The sequence below is a fragment of the Doryrhamphus excisus genome, linkage group LG19, assembly GCF_037039965.1.
Source record: "Doryrhamphus excisus strain RoL-2023G ecotype Guam linkage group LG19, RoL_Dexc_Guam_v1.1, whole genome shotgun sequence".
Taxonomy (NCBI): domain Eukaryota; kingdom Metazoa; phylum Chordata; class Actinopteri; order Syngnathiformes; family Syngnathidae; genus Doryrhamphus; species Doryrhamphus excisus.
This window is the reverse complement of record NC_136375.1, coordinates 9439338-9465279: the sequence shown is the minus strand read 5'-3', so window position 1 is coordinate 9465279 and position 25942 is coordinate 9439338. Positions and strand designations below refer to the sequence as shown.

General features: G+C 42.4%; 1 protein-coding gene across 1 annotated transcript; it reads right to left on the bottom strand.

Annotated features, from left to right (window-relative positions):
- Positions 1-306: 306 nt before the first annotated feature.
- efr3bb (EFR3 homolog Bb (S. cerevisiae)) lies at positions 307-24282 on the bottom strand. The gene is made up of 23 exons (XM_058057218.2): positions 24004-24282; positions 15297-15373; positions 14673-14800; positions 13170-13320; positions 10755-10876; positions 8928-9077; positions 8008-8142; positions 7445-7523; positions 6812-6947; positions 6574-6735; positions 5737-5848; positions 5587-5638; positions 5273-5445; positions 5106-5181; positions 4860-5021; positions 4655-4786; positions 4517-4584; positions 4320-4447; positions 4155-4246; positions 3983-4031; positions 2087-2193; positions 1947-1996; positions 307-1860 (listed from the first exon to the last, which is right to left on the bottom strand). Exons 1-23 carry the CDS (start codon positions 24086-24088, stop codon positions 1755-1757), a joined length of 2532 nt encoding a protein of 843 aa, XP_057913201.1. The 5' UTR covers positions 24089-24282; the 3' UTR covers positions 307-1754.
- Positions 24283-25942: the final 1660 nt, after the last annotated feature.

Here is a 25942-nt window from a genome sequence, read left to right as displayed (position 1 = left end):
TAAGAGGTAATATTTGGCAGTATTATAGGGCAGCTTATTTGACCGGCCAAGTGTTTAATAAAGACAAAGAAAAATGCACTTGTCATTTTTCCAACTTTCTATGAATACTGCTATCCCTTCCTGGTAAGCCTGGCTGACCCCAGTTTGTTCGGTGAACCTGCAGCATTTATTTCATGCTATTTTGTTTGTGTTTTTGCCATTTGCAGCATTTTCCCATTGCATGTATTTTCTGGGTTCTTTTGGATCACTTCTGCGTTTGGATCTTGCTGTGCAGAGGTTGAACTGACAAAGAAGATGATGAGAAAATCGAAACTTAGGGGAGACTTTATTGTACAACAAGGTATAACATCACGATGCATGCAGTTAGGACACCGATAAGGCTTTTCTTTTCATCCAAATTCCAAAAAGCTGCCTTTGTCACTAGATCATCCAGTTTTGTTTTAAAGTGCAGGGTTCACAGAATGAGCATTTTTGACCTACAAGTAGAACCAGACAAAAAGTCAGATGGGATCACTGCCACTTATGATACGAGAAAAATCACATATTTCAGCAGCTTATAGGCTTGTACTCCAATAATAAAAACAACCCCGATGACAAGAGTCATAAGACAGAAAGGTCATGACAACAAAGAGACAAACGCATGAGGGTTAAAACACAAGAAGATAAATACTTCAAAGTCAAGGGGTTCATTCGTGCACAAATAAGCTACGGTAACATGTGACGACGTTGACAAAAAGGACAACATTAGCGTGAAGTCAACACAGATTAAAAAAAGAAAATTACATGACAGTCATAGCAGACAAACCATCTAGGGCACCAGAATGTCTTTTTCGTAACGCAATTCATTCACAGAAGCAAAGGATAATAAAACGCTGGAGCATCACAGCACCACAACAAAGAGCTTGTGGCTGGACTTTTGGAAACACACACACACACACACACACAATTCAAACACATACATCAACTGCTCCTGACAGTTGTTGGCCGAGCAAGTGTTAATTTATTGCCGTTTTGTTTTGTTTTTTTTACTTGTGTGAATGTGCGAGTGTGTTTTTGTCCACACTCAAGATGGCTTATAGATGCTGAGCGAGACGAGTGCTCACTCGGGGGTGGGCACACTCAACTCTCAGGATGCTATGGCAACAACACAAATCAAAAGCAGGACTTGTCTCTAAAGTTGATTATTAATTAATGTGGATTTGAGATTTAATGAGGGCGGCCGTCTGGTCGTTCTGTAGTTGAATTCATTGCTGGTTATTCAATAGGGAAGAAATTGTATATCTTAAGAACTTTTCAGCGCATTATTGGCCATATATATCTGCACACACACACACACCTCTTGACTGTACAAGAGCTTAAAGATTTGTATATACACATATATATCCTCTTTATATACACATTTATACAGGAGGGACAACATTATGGACATAAACACCACAGAACACCTACTGTTTAGTTTAGGGAGTTTTTATCGGACTAGTACAATAGTAATAATTGGGAGAGGAAAGCACTTTTGGCAAAAAAAACAAAAAAAAGGCGTAACAAAAATCAGTGCAGACGGAAATAGATTGTCCGAGAAACATTCCTAATGAAGAGCTCATTCGCTTCAAGTGCAATCACACTCCCTGGTCAACAAAAATGTGGCTTGTTCTTAAGAGTTTTGGCTTACAGCAGCTGTTGTTGCCCCTCCCCCAATTATCCCCAGTTGCGTTTTCCCTCCCCGAGGAGGATAAACAGTGCAGCAACCTTGCTGGCTAATACACACAAAGGTCGGGAAACTTCATCTCGTAGATGGGCACGGATCGAGTCTGGCTTTGGCCGTAACCGGATGAAATGGTTCCAGATGGGCTGGGAGGGGGTCTGGAAGAGAGCGCGAGAGAGGGGCTCATGATTGTCAGCATCCTCTTAGATTTACTGAAGCAAACAATGCTGAAAGGGTAACTCACCTGATTGTAATCTCAAAGATCTGGTTCAGTTTGCTCTGCAGCAGCGTGGCCTAAAACAGGAGAAGAACAATAAAACACAGCATAAGACAAAAACCAAACCTGGTTTTGATGTACAGAGTAGAAAATGATCTTTGCCGTACCCGAGCCCCGCAGTGGGCAGCTATCTCCTCAAAGGGAGCTTTCTGGAACTTTTCCACCACTTGCCTCCTCCGCTCTCGCTCTTGCTCCTCCATGCCCACACTGTCCACTAGGGGGATCCAAAAACAAGATACCCTCAGAGAAGATGTGACTGTGTGTGTGTTCATTAGCAGGTGCCTCAGTTTATCATGAACATGAATATCATTTTTATCATGTCTGTGTCTCTGCTGTCTCTAAATTTCAACCCTGTTTTTGGCTTTTGAAATAGTTATTAGAGCCCCATAGACATGAAATAACACCCCTATAACACCTTTTCGCTTCTGTTATCCATTGTGTACACCACAGTGGTATATAAATGTACCACTTTTACAAGCACTGTGAGTAGAACCTTTTTCACTCTATCTTGTCGGATATGCCGTGGCTGCCTTCATGACTAAGTTCATATAATGCAGGGGTGGGCAAACTATGGCCGGGGGCCACAACCGGCCTGCCAAGTGTTTGAATATGGTCCGTTCGTTCTTTCCAAAGTATTTTCATTTAACTTGATGTGATCTGTTGTTTACAAAGTGCTCCTGGAAAAAAGGGACACAGGCACATAATAATATATATAAAATATAAATATATATTATTATTATTATTTATTAATTTCATTAATAATAATAATAATTATTAATAATAATAATAAATTTAATTTATAACGCTCTTTACGTCAAATAAATTATCTCAAAGCGCACATATAGCAGATTGCATGACACTTTTATAATAATATAATAATTCCAGGTGGACTGTTACATGTAAAAAATATTTTTTTTTACATAATCAATGCGGCCCACGAGTCAAAAAGTTTGCCCACCCCTGATGTAATGTAAAGTACTGTCTCAATGTTTTGTGTCAATACTACCACCTCATTACCAGAATAGTCCATAGTCTACTACAAAATCAGCGATAATTTATTAATTCAATTAAAAATATATATTGTTGGAGTTACAAATTTGGGGGAAAATAGCTGTGTTCTGCACACAAAAACACATTCCTTTGCACAGGAAAGTCATGTCCAAGGGGGACGCGTAATAAATCAAGGTCTTGTTATATTTGGGCTACTTGTGAAATAGTTAACCCATAGGTCATATAAGTCAGGGATCTCACAGAGCCAGAGAAGACCATAAAGACCATAAAGTTAAAATATTCGTTCTAAGACACCATTTGTGGAGTCCGGAAGCAAGGACAGAGGACCAGAACAGGATGCGTTGCCAAGACAACTGGGGAGAAGGGAGATGAAAGGTATAGGAGACCTTCCTTCCTGCTCCGAGGGGGCTACTAGGACTATAACTGTGAATGTAAACAAGAGAAGATAGACACTTCCAAAGGAACCCTAAGGAGATGAGATGTCTCCCTTTTCAGGACATGTCAATCATCACAGTGTAAAATAAATCTAAGACAGTGAATCTGAAATTGTGCTTTAGAGTCATTGCAAATTGCATCTTTACAATGCGAAGGTCACAACTTCCAGCCCCCGGCCATAATGAGCGAGAAAGCTTGTTGCTGTGTGTAGTACATCAGAAAAACGATACTGATAAGAACTGATATCTCATGTTCATGACAATAATAATATCGGTCGACCGATTTTGCATAACAGAGGACTTTTAGAGAAATAATGTACTTTATTCCTCCCTGATACAAAGATGCAAAAAAAGTAATGCAAGACTGTAATGAAGAGCAGATCATTGATCGCAAAGCATTGAAAATGAACAGTACCCCCTTGCCAAATTCAGCACAACCCCTCTTTAGGGATGTGCTATTAAAATAGGATGCTTATACTAAGGTGGACCACATTTAAATTATCCACATTTGGATATGTACCGCAAAAGCCCAAATGCTAAGTGGCAAGACGGACATACCAATGGCGTTTTTCAGCGTTTCGAAAGTGATCTCCTCAGCTGGAGTCCGCTGTGGAGTAGAAACAGATGCAGGATATGCAAGTAGGTGCAAAGTTATGATTGATGCTAATTATCCCCTTCCTCAGGGTTCTTTACTTGAGGGTAAAGTGTTGAAAGACAAGTTGGCTTTTACCTCCTCCTTCTCCGGACTGTTTCGGGACTCCACTTCAACCTGCAGTGAAATCGTCTCTCCAATGCTTTTTCTTTTGGACAGACGGTCCTCATCTGTAAAATGAGTATTTTAGTCAAATATGTGTCTTGAGGGGTGGACGGGGCTCATTTAAAAACACTTCCTTACCAGTGTACTGAGGTACGTAAGGGGTCGCCAGTCGATCTGTGTTGTAGCCGCTGCCCCCGAGGACTTCTGTGATCTTTGACTGGAGGAACAACAACTCACTATCTACTTTGTCCAGCGAGGTGGGTAGCCTGGAAAAGAAGAGGGAAGGGTTGGCATGAAATGTAAAGTTGCTCATTAAGCATGTAGCTCATACATACCTGGGTATATCGATGAAGACATCCTCAGGCAACAGGTAAGGACTTTCCTTCTGTCTCACCTCGATTACCTGGAGAGAGGAATGTGTTCAACATAGGTGTTTGCAAATCATGCATCCCAAAAACGCGAAGAAGCCTAACCTCGTGTATGTGCTGGCAGAAGGCGGGGACAGTGGTAAGCTGGCAGATGAGGTTGAGGTAGGCAGCGGCGAGTGCGTGAACTGCACAACGGTTATAAATTGGAAGCGCCTCATCGGTAGACAGAGCCAGGTCCTACAACAAAAGAGGCTTCGGTAAGGATCCTTGAGGAACCTCACTCTGCCAGTAACATTAAAAAGAAAAAAACCTGTAGAGCCAGCGCCAGGCGAATGAGGTCTACAACCACTTCTTCATTAGCGAGCTCAACACTGAGAAGACCGAGCAAGGCGAAGAGGCTCTCATAGTGCTGCCGGCCGCTGCTCTGCTCTTTGCAGCCCAGGTAGATATGTCTGTACAGTTGCTGGCCATGCTGAAGAAGAGAAGCAAACATTCCAAAACCGTTAAAAAGAGTAGCTCTCTTGTTTCCCCCCATACGTGAAGCCTGTAGCATTACCTTTTTCATAAACAGGTTGTCCTGTCTGGAACACTTATCAACTTTGAGTTTCAACACAGAGATGTCCGTAATAATGCTGCAAAAGCAAAGTGAAGTAAAATCTGCTAAGTTCAACAAACATCTAAAACTCTATGTCTGTAATGATCTGCTCAGCATAACATGCGCACCTAATGTTGGAGAATTTGGGCCTGTTGTCGTGCCTGTCAATGAGGCTAAGAAGTATCTGGAGCACCAGCAGTCGGACCTCTGGGTCCTCAGTTAGTGAGAAAGACAGCAGAGGCTCCAGGAAAGAACTGGGAAGAGCTGTGAGCATATTGGTAGTCTGGAAACCTGCAGTCACCTTCGTAAAAAATGAGAACAACGGGACAACACTGGGTTATGCTTTTGACTGTAGTGCCGTTTGTGTGATGCATCAGAGTCTATTTCTGCCCTGAGAAACATTTTTCCTACTATACTGACTTAAACAAAGCTGTAGACTTACCTGAACCAAGGACTTAAGCAACATAACCTGAATCATCCTGGTACCCTCAGGCCTGAACAAGAATGAAAATGAAAACATTGACCTCACCAAAACAAAGAATACATTGGCAACTCTATGTGTACTCAACTTATATGTATGAGAGTAGCCTACCCAGAGCCTGTAGAAGGTAGCAGCGGGTGAACACCTGGAACGGGGATCTTCCCCATAATGAAAAGCATGACCTCTGACCTCTGGTAGGTTGGTAAAGTGTTGGCAAATGAACCTGAAAGAAGGAAACATCAGTGGAGAAAAATGGGAATGTTGAGAAAAAGGAAACTTCAATGCATGGTCCATTGAAATACACGGAACGTGGACTGCTCATAGTCCCTGAGAAACTTCAAGTGGTGCGTGTTACATTCTTATTCAAGCAAAAATAAAAGCCAGGCTATTATTATGACTATTATTATTATTCATCTGTGCCAAAGTGAAGAAGTGAACGGTCTGTTGCACAGCATCTACACCGCAGGTGTGTTTATAATAAATAATTGAAATGCTAATGTCATTTGGCAATAAGACTAATACACTGATGAATGGAGTATTATGGAGTATTATCCACATGTTACTTATCAGCAATCAGTCTTATCTTTTTATATTTTTTTATGCAATCAATCAGTTTATCTTACTCATCAGGAAAGTTTTCTCTCGCTGAAAAAATTGTGAACATGTTCCAAATGAAACAGTGACATGTTTTGCAATAGATTGCACTGCACGCCACATTTCCATCAGTCTACCCCAGGGCAGCTATGGCTACAGATGTAGAATACCACCACCGATGCGTGACTGTGGGGTGAATGAATAATGGGTTCAGTGTGAAGTGCTTTATTTACCTTGAAACGAGCAATATAAAACTAATAAATTAAAACGGTATCGTTATCAGAATTGTCTGCATATAACCCCGGTCCAACTATATACATGTCAGTGAGAACATAAAACACATCACACACTCACCAATGGTTCTGATGACAGCCTCTTGTAGCTGCCTCTCCTCATGAGCTTTAATAATCTTGGTGCCAATGTTGGTGCTGCCGTCGTAGGAGCCGGTAAACTCGTAGTCCACGCTCAGACGGAGCTGTCTCAGGAGAGTGTTGAACACCTCCAGCACGGTGGGGCCTGCGACAGGCACACATAGCTTGTCAATAAAGTCCGAATGCAAGTTGCTGATGCTGAGAGATGCTCTGCACCTCACCTACGGAGCCGCTGGCTGCGATGGCGGCCGCCTCCAGCAAAACTTCAACTATTCCGGCTCGAATGGTGGCTGAATTCTTGCTGTTGGCATCCAGATGACCAAGAAGTTGTTGGATGACCAAGTGAGAGTGCTGCGACTGACAAGGAAAAATATACCGTTTAAAGAGTAGAGCTGTTTTTAAATTAGATTAATCACCGTTTTCTAATTAATTCATCATGATTAGTCCCCTTTTGCAATTGTGTGTCAATTTATACTGTATGTTATTGACAGCAGAATATATTTGTGTATATTAACGGAGCCAAATCAATGAAAATTTGGAATCACGATACCACACGTCTGAAACGCTAGTCTCTTTAACAGAATCCCTGAATCCTACACTACAGAAATTAACTTATCGCAGTTGGGTCTGGAAACAATTAATCGCAATAAATGAGTGCTTACTCTAATCACTGTTTTTGACAGTCCTATTAAACACACGCCTGACTCATTGAGCTCTGCTTCTTCCTACTCCTTTTCGGATGAATTGTCAGCATGTGATGTTCCTCGATGTAACTTTGTTAAACATGTCGGAAACATACAAAACCATTACCATTAGCATAGAAATTGGTGGAAGTCATTGAGAATGTGACTTACCTGAATGGAGTACATGATGATTTTAAAGCACCGCACAGCGAAGGTCTTTCCCTGCCAGAGTGAATGATTGTCCAAGTGCCTACAGGGACACAAGAGATGTGGAAAGACAGATGAGAATTTAGTAATTAAGTTAGTTAAATATAAACACAATTATTCAACACATCTTTGCAAGAAATCCAGCAAGCAATGAAGTGGCAGAAAGAGCTAATCATCACTAAATAGCCGTTTCATAGAACCCATCAAACACACTCAAGGTCATTTCCACTGTGCAGTTGGCAGGAGCGGAGCTGTTATATGCAGGGGAGGCAGGGACACGGCGTGATACATGACTTGAGTGATGAGCAGCGGACAAAAACGAGGACAGTGATGGATGGAAAATAGCTGCTCATGAGGAAGATGAAGCCAACGGATATGGGATAATGGAATGGAAATATACAGTATAATGGCACTGCAAGTGTAACTAGAGCTGGCGTAGTTTGAGATCCAGCAGAGAAGACGAGATCGATACTGTAAATGAAAATGTTTGTCGTGGTGAAGTGGAGGGGGGGTGGGGGATGTCTTACATGAGCACAGGGGTGACAGCATTCTTAATGTTTCCATAGGCGGCTCGTCCCAGCAGCTCCCTGAAGCAGCGCTCGGTCAGCTCCACTGGGCTTTCTTTCTCCTTGGCCGACGCCTGCAGCGGAGAAGGGGAGCGACTGGGAGAGGAAGGAAAAGTACAGAGGAGACGAGGGTAGGGAGGAGTGAATAAAGGAGATAAAATTAGCATGTGTCTCCAATCAGTTTGATTTAAAATACACATTCTCTTGTGGCTCTATTTGTCACACCACACTATTCTGCTAAATGAGCAAAAATATTATCACTCTTGACCTGAATAATTATACAACCAAATTGTCTTAATGTCTGAAGAACACATTCAGTGCTTCCGTATGGCAATTAATGCTGAAGAGGTGCCATCTGTGAGCCCAATTAGACTCTGCAATGACTTTTATGGCTTGTTTATGTGTTGCAGTGGCTACTGCCAGTGTCAGGAGACATTGAGAAAGCATAGCAGGAGCCGACCTCATGCGGAGAAGGAAGTACATGTCTGTTTCTGCATCGTTTTCACCTCTCCGTTTCTGCTTCTAATCTTACAGTCCTTTTTGCTCCACTAACCTTCAGTTGTCGACATTGACGTCAAAGTTTATGGAATATTGCCAGGACGCTGAAGCGATGCTCTCTCCTTCACTACCATGCTCTGTTAGGTTTTAGTCTCCTTTTATTGCGCTATTTCTGTTTGCCCAGTGATGCTGAGCGACATGTGTGATGGTGGCTAATCCTGCTGGGGAAAATACTGGCCTAATAAAAATTAAACTACATGAGCAGTCGACAACACGACAACTGTGGATTGTGCGAGCGCAGCTGAGGGGCGGAAATCTAGGCCATGCTGTGTTAATTAAGTGTGGAAGTCACTTGTATTTAACTCATCCAAAGCACAGCTCACCTCTCTGTGCGCTCTCCACTCTGCAGGTTAAACAGAAGAGACGGGACGATCTTGTCCATGTGCTGAGGGTCCCAGATGTTGGCTTGAAGCTCGTCATTCACAGTCTTCCTCACCACACCCTGGAGACCCTTGATGCCTGCCATGCGGATCCTGGAAGACACAGACAGCAAACATTATGAGACGTGTGGAGGAGACTATTATTAGGAATTCACATTTCCTGCTCTGTTATCTTTATCTTCAGACTGTTTCACTTGATCTATTTGCAGTAATTTGACACAATTCAGATTCATTTTGGGGACTAAAAAAGGTAAAAAAAGTAACTTGTCAAAGTTGAAAATGTGACTTTTAGTCTCCTCAAAATAACAAAACACACAAAAATAATGATAAATGAATGTTAATAATGTTTTTAGAGCATAAAAAACAAGAGAACACCCCATTGTCACCTTCACACTTATATTACCCAATATAGGAGAAATAAGAGAAAAGAGGCTGCACGGCGGTCTAGTGGTTAGCGCACAGGCCACACAGCTAAGAGACCCGAGTTCGATCTCACCCTCGGCCATCTCTGTGTGGAGTTTGCATGTTCTTCCCGTGCATGTGTGGGTTTTCTCCGGGTACTCCGGTTTCCTCCCACATTCCAAAAACATGCTAGGTTAATTGGCGACTCCAAATTGTCCATAGGTATGAATGTGAGTGTGAATGGTTGTTTGTCTATATGTGCCCTGTTGGCTGGCGACCAGTCCAGAGTGTACCCCGCCTCTCACCCAAAAATAGCTGGGATAGGCTCTAGCACCCCAGCGACCCTTGTGAGGATAAGCGGTAGAAAATTAATGAACGACTGAACACGGGAAAAGACTCACACGTTACCATTGAGATACTGTAAACAATACTGTACTGTGAACAGTAGCCACAAGCGCAACTCCGAGCGCTGCACGGCCGCAAACCCTCCCCCAGACTAAACAGACGCAGACAAAACGCTCTGCACTCAGGAGCCACGCAGCTGGAAGAAATGAATAAATGAATCCTTGGCTCACGCAGTACGACGCAGGGAAATAAACATGACGAGCATCAAGGACACAAAAACAGCACAGTCAGAGAAGCGGTAAGTCAATCATTTCTTGTGTTCAACTAAGTAGGTTATTCATTAAAATTCAAATAAAATTTCAACTTTGAGTGTGTTTAACCAAGAGACAAATGTGAGGAAATGTTAATGCCTGCTGGCAGCACTCATGCAGCCCTGTACCATGACACTCCAGGCGAGACACACTTTTCTTTGTACTCCTCATCTGGTTGCTGCCACACGCACTTGACACTATCTTGAATATGTTATATCTAAGTTCATCTTGGTCTCGTCAGACCACAGGACATGGTTTCAGTTATCCATGTCTTTGGTCTGGTTATCTTCAGCAAACTGTTTGCAGGTTTTCTTGTGCATCATCTTGCTGCTAGAGTGACAGTCATGCAGTATGGTGCAAGCATTGACAGACCCCAACTCCACCCCTTCGACCTTGACAGCAATGCTGGCAGCACTCATACATCTGTTTTACTAACACAACCTCTGGATATGATGCTGACCATATGCACTTAACGACTTTGGTCGACCTTGGCCTGTTCTGAGTGGAACCTGTCCTGTTAAAGCGCTGTCTGGTCTTGGCCACCGTGCTGCATCTAAGTTTCGAGCCGAGAACATCTTTATGTGGAGCAGCATATTTTCCACATCATCAAGAGAGTTCTTTGCCATGAAGTGCCATGTCAAACTTCTTGGTGATAACACCAAGTTTTACTTTTTTTTTTTTTTTTTTTACATTTGAAGGTTTCTGGACTCACTTGGTGCGTATATCAGGGTCTTCGTATCCGGAGTGGCACATCTCACTGAAGCGTGACACAAAGAAGTCATAACTGCGGTGGTAGGAGGGCGTGTCCTCCTCTATGTTGGCAAACTTAACAAACTAGAAGGAGTGGAGAAAGAAAACATATGTTAATTTTTCATTTAAAGTCAGCCTTGAGTTGTAATGTACAGCTCCAAATCAGATTTTATTTTGTGTGATTAAACCCAGTTAAAACCAGTCTCTAATCCCCACGGTGAACGTCAGATGCATTAATGTCAAAAGTGAGTGCCATAACATCTAATTACAAGTGAAAAGCAGTAAGCAAAGCGGGGTGAAAGGGTGGGCCTCCAACTGAGCCACAAAAAGACCTTATTAAAACATCCTGACATTTAGCTTCACATCCCTCTCCAACTGTTAAAGCGGATGGTAATTACATTACATATGGGTGACATTACCCAATCAGAAACACCCACAGCTATTTTCCCGAATATAAAATATGCTTGCAGTGGTTTTGGAATTAAATTAAGCGTCCTTGAAAGAACTACATAAAGTGAGGCCAGGACTGTTGCTGGGAATTTACTCTGTGCTACATTACTGACGGCATTATTGTATCAGCTGACTGAAAACTGGAAGGAGATTATAGCATTAGTATGGTGTATATATACTGTATTTATTGCATCCCAATCTACACCAATCCTTGCTTTAAGCCTCTCTGGCTATGGAAGTAAGAATAAAGTGCACAGAAACACAGACTGGTGTGGTCATGTGTTAAGGAGCAGGAGTGGAGTGAGCGGAGCGGTATCTGGTTTTAGGTCGGGTGATACAGAGTGTGATAAAAACAGGCATAAGCCCCGTAGTGATAAACTGTCTAATCCGCTCCTTTCACCTCTCTGTGCAGGTCTGCTTCAGATGGGCCAGTAAAATAAAACAACTTTGAGACCAATATACTGCAGTTGCTTGAAATGAGAACATATGGCAAAATTACTAAAATAACTGTATGATGCACAGCCTTGCCCCAAATAGAGAATCACGAGGGTGTGCAAAGACAGAGACTGATGGTGGGAAGATTAGAAATGAGATGATGGCGTGTCTTGTCAATCTGGGTAGATGCCCGCACGGCTTTGCCAACGTGGTCCGCAGCTAACCTCATTTCCTTTTTCGTGTCCTCTGCTGACCCTGCTGGCCGCACCGATAGCTGCTTCTGTCCACCAGCTCCAATCTCCTAATAATGGACTCTCATTTTAGGAGAGCATTTCATTCTGCTAAATCTACTGAAATGACTGATGGCTGATGCAGCAGTTTAGGCTTCCATACACGCCCTCTGTCGCTGACTGATGTACCTCTAATTCGGTCCAAAACAAAATCATGGGAATAATACTGGAAAGTATTTGTATTTGGGCAACTCTGCTTTTCCTATCTCGCGTGTCAAACCTGGACCACAATTCATGGAACAGGCAACTGGCAACACAAGCATAATTTAAGAAGGCAATGAAAAAATGGCTGCTAAACGGTCAAAACTGGAATTCAGAGTGTATTTATTGGTGTAGCACCACATAAAGTAATGCAATAAATTCTCACCTCATGGATGTAATAATGCCACATTTTGTAATAATTGCTGTATATTGGGATAAAATTCTTGAACATGTAATAATGCCACATTTTGTAATACTTCTTTTGGAAGAAAATAACAGTGAAATGTAACAGGGCAATGTCTGTGTAGCGATTGCATATTCTCTCCGTGGGTGAGTGGGTTTTCTCCGGGTGCTCCGGTTTCCTCCCACATTCCAAAAACATGCATATTAGGTTAAATGATGACTCCAAATTGTCTGTAGGTATGAATGTGAGTGTGAATGGCTATTTGTCTATATGTGCCCTGTGATTGGCTGGCGACCAGTCCAGGGTGTACCCCGTCTCTCGCTCAAAGTCAGCATACTTCGTCCCGACAGTCGTTTGTCAGAGTTAATAGAAACAAAACAGCACAAAATAGTGCGCGCTCACGCACGTGTCTTTCGCTACTGTTAGGCCTTCCCACCTTGATACCCCATTTATTTTATGTATTGTTTTATTTTATGGAATTATTATGCTATATATAATTGATACATTGATGAAATAAATATCTCAAAATAATGTCGACAGTGATATTGTTCATCTGAAATAATTTGTTGGACAATTATCATTTTGTTATCATGACAGGCCAATATGCATTTTTACTTGTGACTTCACTCAGTATCAGATCGGCCAAGAAATCAGTGGTATCGCATCACGTCTCGGTGGCTGGTTGTGATCAACATTAGTATATTATATAACACATCAAGTATTTGTATTTTCATCATAACATTTAATAAAAAAAACAACAACATGCAACATCATAAATCTAAAGACAGTGCTAAAATATTTTGCTAAAACTACTCACAGAGTTGGTTCCCAAGATCTGTAGACTGGGTTTATCGGACTCGAGCAGCTTACGGACCATCTTGAGGAAGCTCTCCACAAATAAGTTGATGCTCTGGCAGTGGCAGGCCATCAGAAGCTGGTCCAGGGCTTCCATGGCTATGCATACGTAACTAAAGAGTAGACACGGTTAACACCACAGGTACCACATTTCCTAAAATAATGGTCAGGGAGATGTATTTACTCAGCTGCAATGCAGACGGTGTTGAAATGTTTTGCAGCACACAGCAGCAGTTTCTCTTTGAACACCACTATAAATGTAAGCTTTACAGGCGCCATCTATACCAAGATTGTGTGTGTTGTGGAAAAGACGTCTAATGTGACACAAGCCGGTCTCATTCATTCATTCATTTTCTACCGCTTATCCTCACGAGGGTCGGGGTTGCTGGAGCCTATCCCAGCTGTCTCCGGGCGAGAGGCGGGGTACGCCCTGGACTGGTCGCCAGCCAATCACAGGGCACATATAAACAAACAACCAATTTGGAGTCACCAATTAACCTAGCATGTTTTTGGAATGTGGGAGGAAACCGGAGTACCCGGAGAAAACCCAAGCATGCACAGGGAGAACATGCAAACTCCACACAGAGATGGCCGAGGGTGGAATTGAACACAGGTCTCCTAGCTGTGTGGCCTGCGCGCTAACCACTCCTTCACCGTGCAAGGTGTCAGTCAATACCTCTTATTTCCAGCAGCCTAGTACTAACCCGTGTAAGCCTGTCACGACAACAAATTTTAAACAATATTATTGTCCACATTATTTTGTACACTGTATCAAAAGTGGGCTGCACGGCCGCCGACTGGTTAGCACGCAGGCCTCACAGCTAAGAGACCCGAGTTCAATTCCACCATCAGCCATCTCTGTGTGGAGTTCTCCCCATGCATGCGTGGGTTTTCTCCAGCTTCCTCCCACATTCCAAAAACATGCTAGGTTAATTGATGACTCCAAATTGTCCATAGGTATGAATGTGAGTGTGAATGGTTGTTTGTCGACATGTGCCCTGTGATTGGCTGGCGACCAGTCTAAGTTGTACCCCGCCTCTCGCCCGAGGACAGCTGGGATAGGCTTCAGGACCCCCCGTGACCTTGTGAGGATAAGTGATAGAAAATGAATGAATGTATCAAAAGCAATAAAACGTTCGCTGTCTTGTTACGCCTCATGATGCTCACATGTGTACACTTGCTACCGCCAAGAAACACGCATGTACATGTCAATTAAACAAGGCCGGCAAAATTGAATTTATCGTGTGATTTATTGATTATCATGACATGCCTAAAAACAGTACATTTGAGGAGTGATTGATGTTTGTTCGAGCCACAATTTAAAGATCTGCGAATAGATATTTTGTAAGGATAATAAATTCAGTTACAACCTTTAAAAAGGGAAGACTAAATACTTGCAGCATTTGACGGGGCGGAATTGTGGCAGCTTTCATTGGGACCTGCAAACTGACTTTGCTATGCTCACCCGTATCTGTGGCGGGCCACATCTCTTGACAGCCTTTCAGACAGGTACGCTCCGATACGGTCCAGCTTCTCTGGCGCCGACAGGGCGTAAAATGTCAGCTTCTCCATGTTGGCCTTCACCAGTCCATCCTTGGGGAGTAATGGAAAGAAAGAAAACATTGTTGAAGGTACTTGTTCACATTCTTCATCTGAAGTAACGGGGAGTTGAATTCCAATGAAAAACAACCCTTGACTTTAATTCTAAATAAATGTTTTGGTAGGACTTTCTTATTGTTCTGAACTGATAAGAATCCGGTTACTTCCAATTCCTATGAGAGCCAAACTGTTGTTTCAAAGTCTTGGACATAGATCTGACATGTAAAGTAGGTTAATGCAGAATTCAGAGAGAAACCGATGAAAGGTTTCCACCTGCAACAAATCAATCTCTTCAGAAGTAATTGTTCTCTGATTTGTGTTTGGAATTAAGGATGACGTCTGTGGTTTTCCCAATAGCGAATGCAGACAAGCATGACATACGGAGGTGGTAAAATAGACAGAGTACATATGCAAAATTATACAGTGCATACATCAACATAATGCTAAAATAGAAATGGACGTCTGTGTGTTTGTTGTTTCAGCCGCTCACCTCTGGGTCTTCGGGGAAGATGTTGTCCACCAGTCTCTTGTAGCGAGGCCTGAGAGCCCCGCAACAACCACAAACCCCTAAGAGGATATAGGACGAACAGGAAGGAAAAACAAACATGGAGACATGACATGAATGTAAAGGCAGCAACTGGCAATGGCTTCACATTAATGATACTAATGATAATGATTTCATCTCCAATATACTTGGTGGTTTCTCCATTTTTTCTCATTTTTTTTACTCAAATGTTCTCTTTTTAAAGGGAACCTACTATGCATTTTCCACTTTTCTGACCGATAAATGTAGTTAGAAATAGTGGTGGGCAAAACCATTCATTTTAGTGAACCGGATCATTCCGGTTCATTCAGTAAAAAGATCCGTTCATTTCGTTTATTTCAGTCAATTGGTCATTGGTCTCCCCCTGTGCATAGACCCGGTCAGCCGCGTTGAGTCAGTCCGTTCACTCATGTTCACGTTTGTTCCGACAGCCCTTTAACCGGGTCAATCTCTCAGTCTCTGTCTTTCAATCAAGCTAACCCCACCCATCCATGGAGCGAGGGGCGACGATAGCATAAAACAGGCAAGCACTCAGATTGCCCTGCCCTGCAAAAGCAACGGTGAACTGACTCTCCAGCCAATCAAAAAAAGCATTTGTAACTGAAAGGACTGAATGGGTATTTTAGAGGCGGTGACCTCGCTCATTCTGTTCACAAAAAAGAAGTTGTTCTTTTCACCCGTTCGTTCATGACCAAAACACCACTAGTCAGAAATGTTGTATTCTCATGCATTCTCATTCTCATGTTAAAAGATGCCAAAGATTCAGATAATGAGGTTTGCTCATTTGGAAGTCTGGTTTCAGAGAGTTTTTTGTAACGCCGGCTCCCTGTGACATCACAGTGAGACAAACTTCCTCATATGGGCGTACCTGGGTACAAGCTGTTGGCTGTACAGGCTGAGTGTAACCAATCATAGCGGAGTGCCTGGAGGAGGGCCGTGGGTGGAATAAATTAAAAACAGACCGATTTGGAAATCCAAGGAAATACAGCTGGATTAGGTGCAGATTCTGGAAGATCTAGAAAGCTTTCTGTGTGTAGCTGCTCTTGGAGTGCACAACTCAATACAAAGGGCAAATACAAAGAGAAAATGGGTATTGTAGGCCCCCTTTAAAACCATAAATCAATACAACAACCCCACCACAGGTGTGCATGTTAGCAATAGTGGTTTAAAGAACAGATTGAACAAAAAAATATTTAGATTCTTTACAGTTACAAATTCAATTACATAAACATGTTTGTAAATTTGTGTTAAAAAAATAACTGGCCGTCTCATTTACGCGTACATGTCCATGTCCATAGCAGTCTCAGGGAAGCAACCAACAATGTGGAGTGTTTCATTCAATGATAGCCAACGTAAGTAGCTAGTAGGTAGCTAACACAAACTGAAACCAAAACTGAACCTGACATCATTTCCTGTTTACATGTCCGAAAAACATTTATTGAAATATACACAAGCATTAGTCTTATTTATGCCTTAAATTGCTTATTTTCTCTGATTGTATCTACTATATTGGACAATATGAGTGTTAATGTTACTATAGGGGTGTTATTTCTTGGCTATAGGTCTCTAATAAAAGGCAAAATCTGATTTAGAAAGTCATACACATGTCTTCTCTTCTTTAACTATGAAAATACTTAACATTGAATATATTACGTTGTGGAAATTCACTTATCGCAGTTGGGTCTGGAACCAATTAACAGTGATAAACGAGGGATTACTGTAATGCTATTCATACGCTCCAATGTCGGCGCCCTCTCGGCAGCTAGTGGAACCGGTTCCATATAGACCCTTTACATGTCAGAATGTGTCAACCATCACTGAGAAGAATAACATGCAAACTCGTGAGCTGCCAAGTTGTTACTTTGCAGGCAACGACCAGAGCGAGTATAGCAGTGAGCAAAGATGCCAATTGTTTAGCATGTGAGTCTGGCTTGGAAAGAGCCGTCATTGTATCGTAGCAAATGAAGCAAAACACTCAGCAGCAAAGCCTCTGGTTGCCAGATGTTGCATTTTTAACCAGCAATGTCCAGAGCTGTATTGCTCAATATTAGATTAAAAACAGGAAGTTACAGAAGACACTAAAGGTCTTTATGCATCATCTTCTGTCTCCCAGGGCTGTTGTACATTAAAGGCTCTTATTGTCTGACACAAAAGCCAGGCAGAGTGAAATTGAGGTAGACATGATATGGAAGGAATGTGGTCACAAGATAATACAGTAGAGCCGTAATCATGCTGAGGCACATGTAAGCTCTCTCTCTGTCTCCTTTTCTATGGTGTAATGAAGACCGGCTTGACAAGAACAAACAGTGCACTATTTGTTTAGCAAATTTGCGAGTCACTGATAGCTGGATTTTGGTTAGAGGAGGTAATTCAGCAGTAATGGACTCACGATGATGTCTCTGGACAAGTTACAGCAAATCATCTAACTGATAATGAAGCACTGTTTGAGAATTGCTGTTCTACAGGCTTCTTGATAAAGTTTGGTTGATTCAAAAGATGAAAAATGGAAGGGTCATTGAAAGGCCAATGGCCACAAGTTGAACGCATAACAATGTGCAAAGAAATTGCTTTTCTTCCATCTTCATTCTTTCCCTTCCCTTGTATTTTTCCTGAAAAAGAATGCTTCATCAGTCACGCTTTGCAGTCGCTGTTAAACAAATGAAGCACCGATTCAAACAGGACACAGAGAACGCATTAAACAGATTACCCGTAGCCCAACTGCCAGCTTGCGGCCCTCAAGAGTGAGTCAGCCGGTCAAAACAATCAATAGCTGTTCCCTTTAGGCATGAACCAATTCAGTCATCATTAGATGTATTAAAAGGGAAAAAAATAGCACTGACTAATGTTGCTGGTCAGTTAACAGTAGGCGATACACAAGATGAGATCAAATTTTAAGAAACTTTTTTTTTTTAAATGTAACCAAGTCACAAATCAATGCAGGTGCATTTTAAAATGTTTATTGTCCCACAAATTGACGCTAAACAATATTACTGTCTAAACCACTGATAATATACAAAAAATAATGCAATATTTCTTTTACCCCGGCTCACACTGGATTCGCCACGGCTCCGCCGCCGCTGCCGCAAGCATTCCATAAGATTGAAATGCCTGTTGTAGGCTAACACCAGCTCCGGCTGCGTTGGCCGTACGGCAAAAGGGGAAGAATCCGTTGTGGTCAATTTAATAATAATAAACATACACATTGTATGAAGTAAAAAAAAAAGGCTAGTATTGTTTACAAGAACTTCCTGTGTACAAGGCTGGTTATCGCGTGGACATCGCGAGGACCACAGTTTCCTCAGCCAGAACGGACGCTCGACGCAGTGTGAATGACACTCGGCGGCTAGACAGATTGGATCAGGACCGCAGCCGCAACCGATCCGGTGTCATCCCACGATGAATGTCATCTTTCAGGAATTGTGTATTTGCTCACATGCTATTTGTACGGTATGTAAAACATTTGGAGCATTTCTTTTCAGCGATGTATTCAACTACACTCTCCATGAACACACACCATGTTCGTCTAGGTACTGAAACAATCGTGCAGATGAGAGAGACGGGTAGTGAGCACTGTGTAGCCAATGAAAATGACTGAGACAACAGAGACAGATCCCGTTTGTGTCTTCTCATGGCTAAGCTTGTTTCATTATCAGCGGTGCATGGCTAAAGCTATCCTGCAGTCTCCCGACTGAATCACTCAGCGCCACAGCGCACCGTCTGCTGGTGTAAACATGTCATTACGCTATCAAAACCGGCAAAATTATTCAGTTCATTTTCATTTGTGATTAATTAATAACCAGTGATGCACTTCTTTTTACACTTTAAACTGATACGACTCTCCACCGTCACTTTACACAGCTCTGCTCTATGTTTCTCCAACCCTTCCTGAGTGCTACACACCCGCCAACCCCTACTGTGCTGGCCTGGGGCCTGCGTATAGGAGTCAATGATGAATTAATAAAAATCATGCAGGTCCCCAGCGAAGAGAGAAAAGGAGCTAGAGGACAAAGAGGCTGATACACAGAAAGGGGCAGAAAATAAAAAGGATGGAGTGAGTGTGTGTTGGGGGAGGAGGTGGATTGTGACGCACTGAATGAATCACACTATAAAGCTTCTTATTGCACCTTCTCTGTCCAGCATAAATCTGCCCGCCCCAGACTGTGAACAATGATGAAAACGGATTTTCTCAGGGAACATTTTTCGAGGCCCCACATAAGGAAGCTTGAAATGCAAAATCATGAAACACAACACTGCGGTCGTAGAGCAGAGCATATGCACTATAGATCAACCGAGGCAATGAGGATACCCAAAAATCTATTTTTTAGTATTCATTCCCCTTGAACTTTTCCACATTTTGTCACATTATAACCACAAACATAAATCTATTTTATTTATACCACCGTAAAGTGGTAGTAGATGATCAATCTTTTTTCTTTTTTTTTTTAACAAATAACAGAGTGCAAAAGTATTCAGCCCAACTGACCCTCCTGTATCACCACGGGCCTCCTGGTTGCATCTTTGGTCAGTACTCATTAAGTTTTGATGGACTGCCTTGTCTTAACAGGGTTTATGGTTCGACTTCCTTTTCTGGATGATGGCTTGCGCTCCGTGAGATGTTCAAAGCTTGGTAAATCCTTGAAATCCTTGGTTAAAGCTTGAAACTCCTTCAATTTTATCCCTGAACTGTATGGTGTGTTTGTTGGACTTCACGATGCTACCTCAGGGGTTGTACACCTGTATTTATACTGAATCACATTACACACGGGTTATTTAATCATTAGGTCAACATTCAATCATTCGGCAATCATCAGGCAACTTCGGAAGTCTGTTTGCAGTTAAAGAGTAAAGTGGGTCAAGTCTTTTGGAGGGCACGTTTTTCAGTTTTTAATTTATAAACAAAAGCTGTTTTCCTTACACTTCACAATTGTGAGCCGCTACGTCTGGGTTTATCACATAAAATCCCAATAAAATATATTTATGTTAGTGGTCATAATGTGACAAAATGTGGACAAGCTCAAAGGGTATGGATACTATTTCAGTCGCTGCATAGAAGAAGTTAAGCAACATACATCCATTTTCCATATGTATTTGTAGTTATGAACTTATGAAAACTATAAAATATTGACAGCGTAAACAGGAAGGGGTTCTGAAGACATCCCCAAATGCATATGGTATGTATATACAATTGTTAAGTTCTGGGTTTTCTCAAGCGTGGAACTAGCAAGGAATGCGATGCTAAGTGGGTGGATAAGTGAGCATTTTAATGACAGCGATGGAAAAACATGCATAACAGGGGGTCTCACGACATCCGCCCACCCTCCGAGACACACATTCAGAGGTGTACGAGGCGCACTGAAGCCTACACAACGCTATGGAGGAATGATATAACCAGAAAGAAAAGAGGTTCCGACCTATGTGACACCTCTGACATGTTTTCCTGATTGGAAAGAGAGTTGCACGCCCATGCAGGATGAACAGCAAGGAACCAGCCAATCACAAGGCTATTTATATCTCCCTAATAATGGCCTGGTACATTAACAGATTACACTCTCCATTTCCCCAAGGATGTTAAGATTAACATTGCCCCATTAGGGTGAGAGAGAGAGAGAGAGAGAGGATGGGAGAAATATTGTAAAGTGAGAAAAAAAATGGGGCAAAAATGCTTCCACACAACAGGGCCAAATGTTCACGATGATTCGGATTCATCATTTGGATTCCATTTCTTAACGATTCATGATTCGAAATTTTGGATGAAATGTTTGAACTACTGGTTAGCGCACAGACCTCATAGCTAGGAGACCAGGGTTCAAGTCCACCCTCGGCCATCTCTGTGTGGAGTTTGCATGTTCTCCCCGTGCATGCGTGGGTTTTCTCCAGGTACTCCGGTTTCCTCCCACATTCCAAAAACATGCTGGGTTAATTGGCGACTCCAAATTGTCCATAGGTATGAATGTGAGTGTGAATGGTTGTTTGTCTATATGTGCCCTGTGATTGGCTGGCGACCAGTCCAGGGTGTACCCCGCCTCTCTTGCCCGAAGACAGCTGGGATAGGCTCCAGCACCCTCCGCGACCCTCGTGAGGAAAAAGCGGTAGAAAATGAATGAATGAATGAATGTTTGAACTTTAATACGACATCCATCCATTTTCTATACCGCTCATGCTCACTCGGGTCGCGGTATACTGGAGCCTATCCCAGCTGTCTTTGGGCGAGGGGCAGAGTACACCCTGGACTGGTGGCCAGCCAATCACAGGGCACATATAGACAAACAACCATTCACACTCACATTCATACCTATGGACAATTTGTAGTCGCCAATTAAGCTAACATGCATGTTTTGGGGGATGTTGGAGGAAACCGGAGTACCCGGCTTAAACCCACATGGAGAATCAAACCCAGGCAATTTCTGACTTTCGAGGTATATTTGTGGTGAAACTCCAAATTGTCTTGACTTTAGAGGTTCCACTGTATGCATGTGCATCATCTTCGAGCACAGTGTTTGTATACCTCACACATACAGTATGCACATACACTATGTGCACAATGTAGCTGACAACAACATGCTGAATTTGCATGCATGTGTGCAATAACACATAACAATTTACATGCTGATTCCAAAGCCGTTTGTCCTGCAGGCCAACAAGAAAGCTACTTAAAATGTGTCACATGGCTAAATGAAAGGACACAGCTGAATGTTAGCAAGGGTGACTTCAAGGTAGAGTTAGGGTAAAAAAAAAAAAAAAAAAAAGATTCAACCGCCATTGTTTCTTCAGTTTCTTTGTTCGTTTGAATGCCATGTCTGTACATAACAACCTGGCACAGGAAGGCTTGTGGGAAGAGATTGAAAGGGGAGATGAGCATTGTGGAGAGGATGATGATGATGATGATATCGGGAAGTGGCAAGCCAAGCTAAACCGGCGTCCAGGATGAAATGAAACTTCCTGTCTGTGTCCACATGATACATAACTCCCATTTGCTGATCCATTGAGAGCATACTTTAAATCTACTGGCACACTGCAGTGGCGTCCTCGTTTTAAACGTTCGAGGGACGGATTTTAATCCGGAGTGGGTGGCAAAGAACATGGTTGGCGCAATGCCATCAACACACACACACACACACACATGCACCAATCCCATTGACACAAGGCCAATCTGACACATGAATCACAATCAATCCGGCGATGAAACTAGCGCACAGCCACCAGTAAATCTAAACATTTGCTCACGATGTGACAATATTTGTAGCACTGCATCAAACTTTGAAAGAAGGTTCGTGATGTCAATGTTGTGACAGTCTTAGACACAGTTAAAGGCACATTGGAATAAGATTGATATGCTAGAGCGTACATGCTATTGACAGTTGGTGTCGGGGGGAAACCACATGAGATCACACAGCAAACGAACCATGATTACAAAAGATAAACATCTTCAAAAGTGGTGTCTTCTTCAAAGCTAATCATTTAATGGTCCTCAGAAGGGGAACAATGGTCCCATGACGTGACACTCATGAAATGTGTTTGCAGAATGCAGACGAACTGGCTGCATGCCGATCGCTTTCAATCAGCACACATGCTCACACGGGCAACAACAACAACACACAAGGATGACAATTGTTAGTCTCCTTACCGTACATGGAACGTGACGCTGGAGCCGCACACTACAGATGCTTCCTTCGAGCAGGTTCAGTCACTCATACACTGCTTTAGTGCCAAGAGCACTAAAAATGCGCACACACACACACTGAGGGATTAATGCCTGCACGTGTGCTTGGAGCTAAAAGGCGTATGAATGCACACGGTGATTGGTGCAGAGGCTGCAACGATGCAATGAAATACACATACACACTTTCCCCCCCTGTTGTGCGCACACACACAGGCACTTGCGCGCAAAAGGGGGCTGAGAGGCAACGTCACAGAGAAGCGTGCCAGGATGACCTTGGATTCTCCCATTTGTCTTCTGGTGCAGATTTAACGTGAAACAACATTCAATGCGCAACCTCACACACACACACACACACGCCATTAATTTATCTGACTTGCAGAAACACACGGCCGTAGATATGATAGAGGGGAGTTAAATTGGGACAGGGAGCGACAGAAGACCTCCCACCCACGCAGTCTCCTTCTCTCCACCCCCTCTCCCCCCTGCGAGCATCGCTCCTTCCATTCCCTCTGTCGTCAATCTCTCCCATGCTTCCTACTTTACTTGCACTTCTTCCCGAGTGTCCTACATGTTTGTCATTTTTCTCCTGTGCTTTATTTGAAATGCTAATAAACTGCAAACACTGCAATTACAAACCATGATCACCAGCAAGAATCCTTGTGCACAATTCCACATTTCCTTACCATCGTGTCAAGAGGTGCAGCTGCAGAAAGTAGGAGGCAAATGCATTTGATAATATTAAACAATATTTACTTTAAATATTTTGGCATATATGATACAAAATGGTGCCTGTAATCGTTAAGGTAATTACAGCCACCAATTAGTTATTTTATTCCTATGAAAAATGATTATTTGAGTCTGGTGAAAATAAGTAAGTGACACACTTACTTTGGTTTTGTTGTTGTTGCACACTTTACTGACTCAATGATATAAGACACTAATGCAGATACATGCAAACTGCTCCATAACAAAAGAGCCACTGTTGTTACTTACCCTTGCCAACACGATGATCCAGAAGGGTGCCACAATCTAGTGCCAGCCTCGGCGAGGCCGGGACGTCGGACACAGGCATGTGCATGTTAGCCAAACAAATGAACAGACCAAAATGTACCAAACGTGCACTACACTATGCCTTATGCGTAAGAATACAATAAGAATGAAATATCCACAGATCTACAAATATCTACAAATCCAACCAGGTCAACTAGGATGAAAAGCTGGTTTTCTATAGATGCCTGCGCCAAAGACAACCTCAAGTCTCCCCGTCTTAAAGCACATAAGTCATTAATATTCCAGCATAGGCATATCCATCGTATTAATCGGAGAGATTAGCGATTAGTCCAATGGCTTTGTGCTCTGTGTGCATCTCTCATTGACAAACATCCCTCTGACACAATGGGCCTCCCTATCCAACCCAAGTCTCACTCTCTGGACCAGACAAAAGAGGGTACACAAACCCACAAACAAGTGAAACCATGGCAGCAGCCATTAAGTTAGTGGGTTTGGTATTCAAACAACGTGGCCATGAGGAGGTCTCAATCCAGGCAAAGTGTCAAATGTATTATTTCTATCCAGGATTTACCCCTGCAAATATAAACAGGTAAAACTTTTCTAGGTAACAAGTGTCTTCTAGAAATAAATATTGTTAAATAATTTGATTACTGTTATGGGCAGCGATGGAGAGCAGGTGTTGTGGTTTGGTTTGACATTTCTCACCTGTCATGGTGGATGTTTGCCGCTAGGTGGCGGAGATCTTCCGGTGTCGCGGAGGTGGGAAGGGGAGTGACACTCGGCCGCCTGACTGAGGCGTCACCTGGGCTTCTTCAATCAGGAAAACCGCAGGATTTCCTTTGGCCTGTGGATGTTAGCAAGACAAAATTAGCCAACGTTTTTCCTCACGCGACAACATAATGCACGTGTTGCAGTGTTGTCTAATGGGGGCACTTTACGACCTTAACTCCATTTTAAGGCATGCGGGTAGGAATTACGAATGAAGACCGGTGTCGGTTAACATTCATTTTGCTAACATACATGCTTAGCCATAAGTTGACATTTTACAGCTGACGCTTTGTTTACTTTTCTCTAATATGGGAACTGTTAACTATCTTGCTTTGGTTTGTCTGCCAACACCCGATCGTGTTATGAAATATTATTCACATGATAAACTGGCATGAACATCTGTAACTAACCTAGCTTATCGTTAGCTACTACTCATCTGAACTATCACGACGAGTAGAAACAGTCACCTCTTACCATAAAATGAACAGCATTAGAAGTCTTGACATATATTCCACACGTTAGTCGTTAAATTTGCCAGGATAAAATATACATGGGATATGCATACAACTGCAACTGCTACCAGCCGCGTTACTAAACATATGAGTCAACCCACGTCTTGACAGAACATGCTGTGAACACATGCACATCACATACAGGGGACGATATTATTCATATAAACTATTTAGTTTTTTGTGTAAAAAGCTCAATAATCGATGTATTAATTGGTAACATAATTAAGCAGTGCTATACAGCCTAATATTTTTTTTTTATATTGCAATGACCACAGTGAGAGTGCCGTCTTTTTTCTACCACTTGGTGGCAGCAGTGAGTCAGGAAGCGATCGCTCGATTTTTTTTTTTCCTTACGGTGGCCGACAGGGGCAAACGCCAAACACACAAATAATTAAATTAATTAATAAAAAAATTTAATTTCATTTTTAATTAATAAAAAAATACACATATTTGTACTCACTAGATTGGTATAGCACATATCGACAAACAACCATCCACACTCACATTTACATGTATGATTTTTACATGCTAACTCCACACACGCTAGTGGTGCCTTTTCTATTCTATATTTTTCATCTATTCTTCTGACACAAGGTAGCACAGTGCTCAGCAGGAAAGGACAAGCTCAGCATTCTCAAAGG

Coding starts and splice junctions, on each gene's coding strand:
- efr3bb (XM_058057218.2), bottom strand. CDS start 24,088: ATGCACATGCCTGTGTCCGACGTCCCGGCCTCGCCGAGGCTGGCACTA. Junction 4,448..4,516: donor GTCTTCATCGATATACCCAG/GTATGTATGAGC, acceptor CTTCTTTTCCAG/GCTACCCACCTCGCTGGACA. Junction 4,247..4,319: donor TTACGTACCTCAGTACACTG/GTAAGGAAGTGT, acceptor CTCATTTTACAG/ATGAGGACCGTCTGTCCAAA.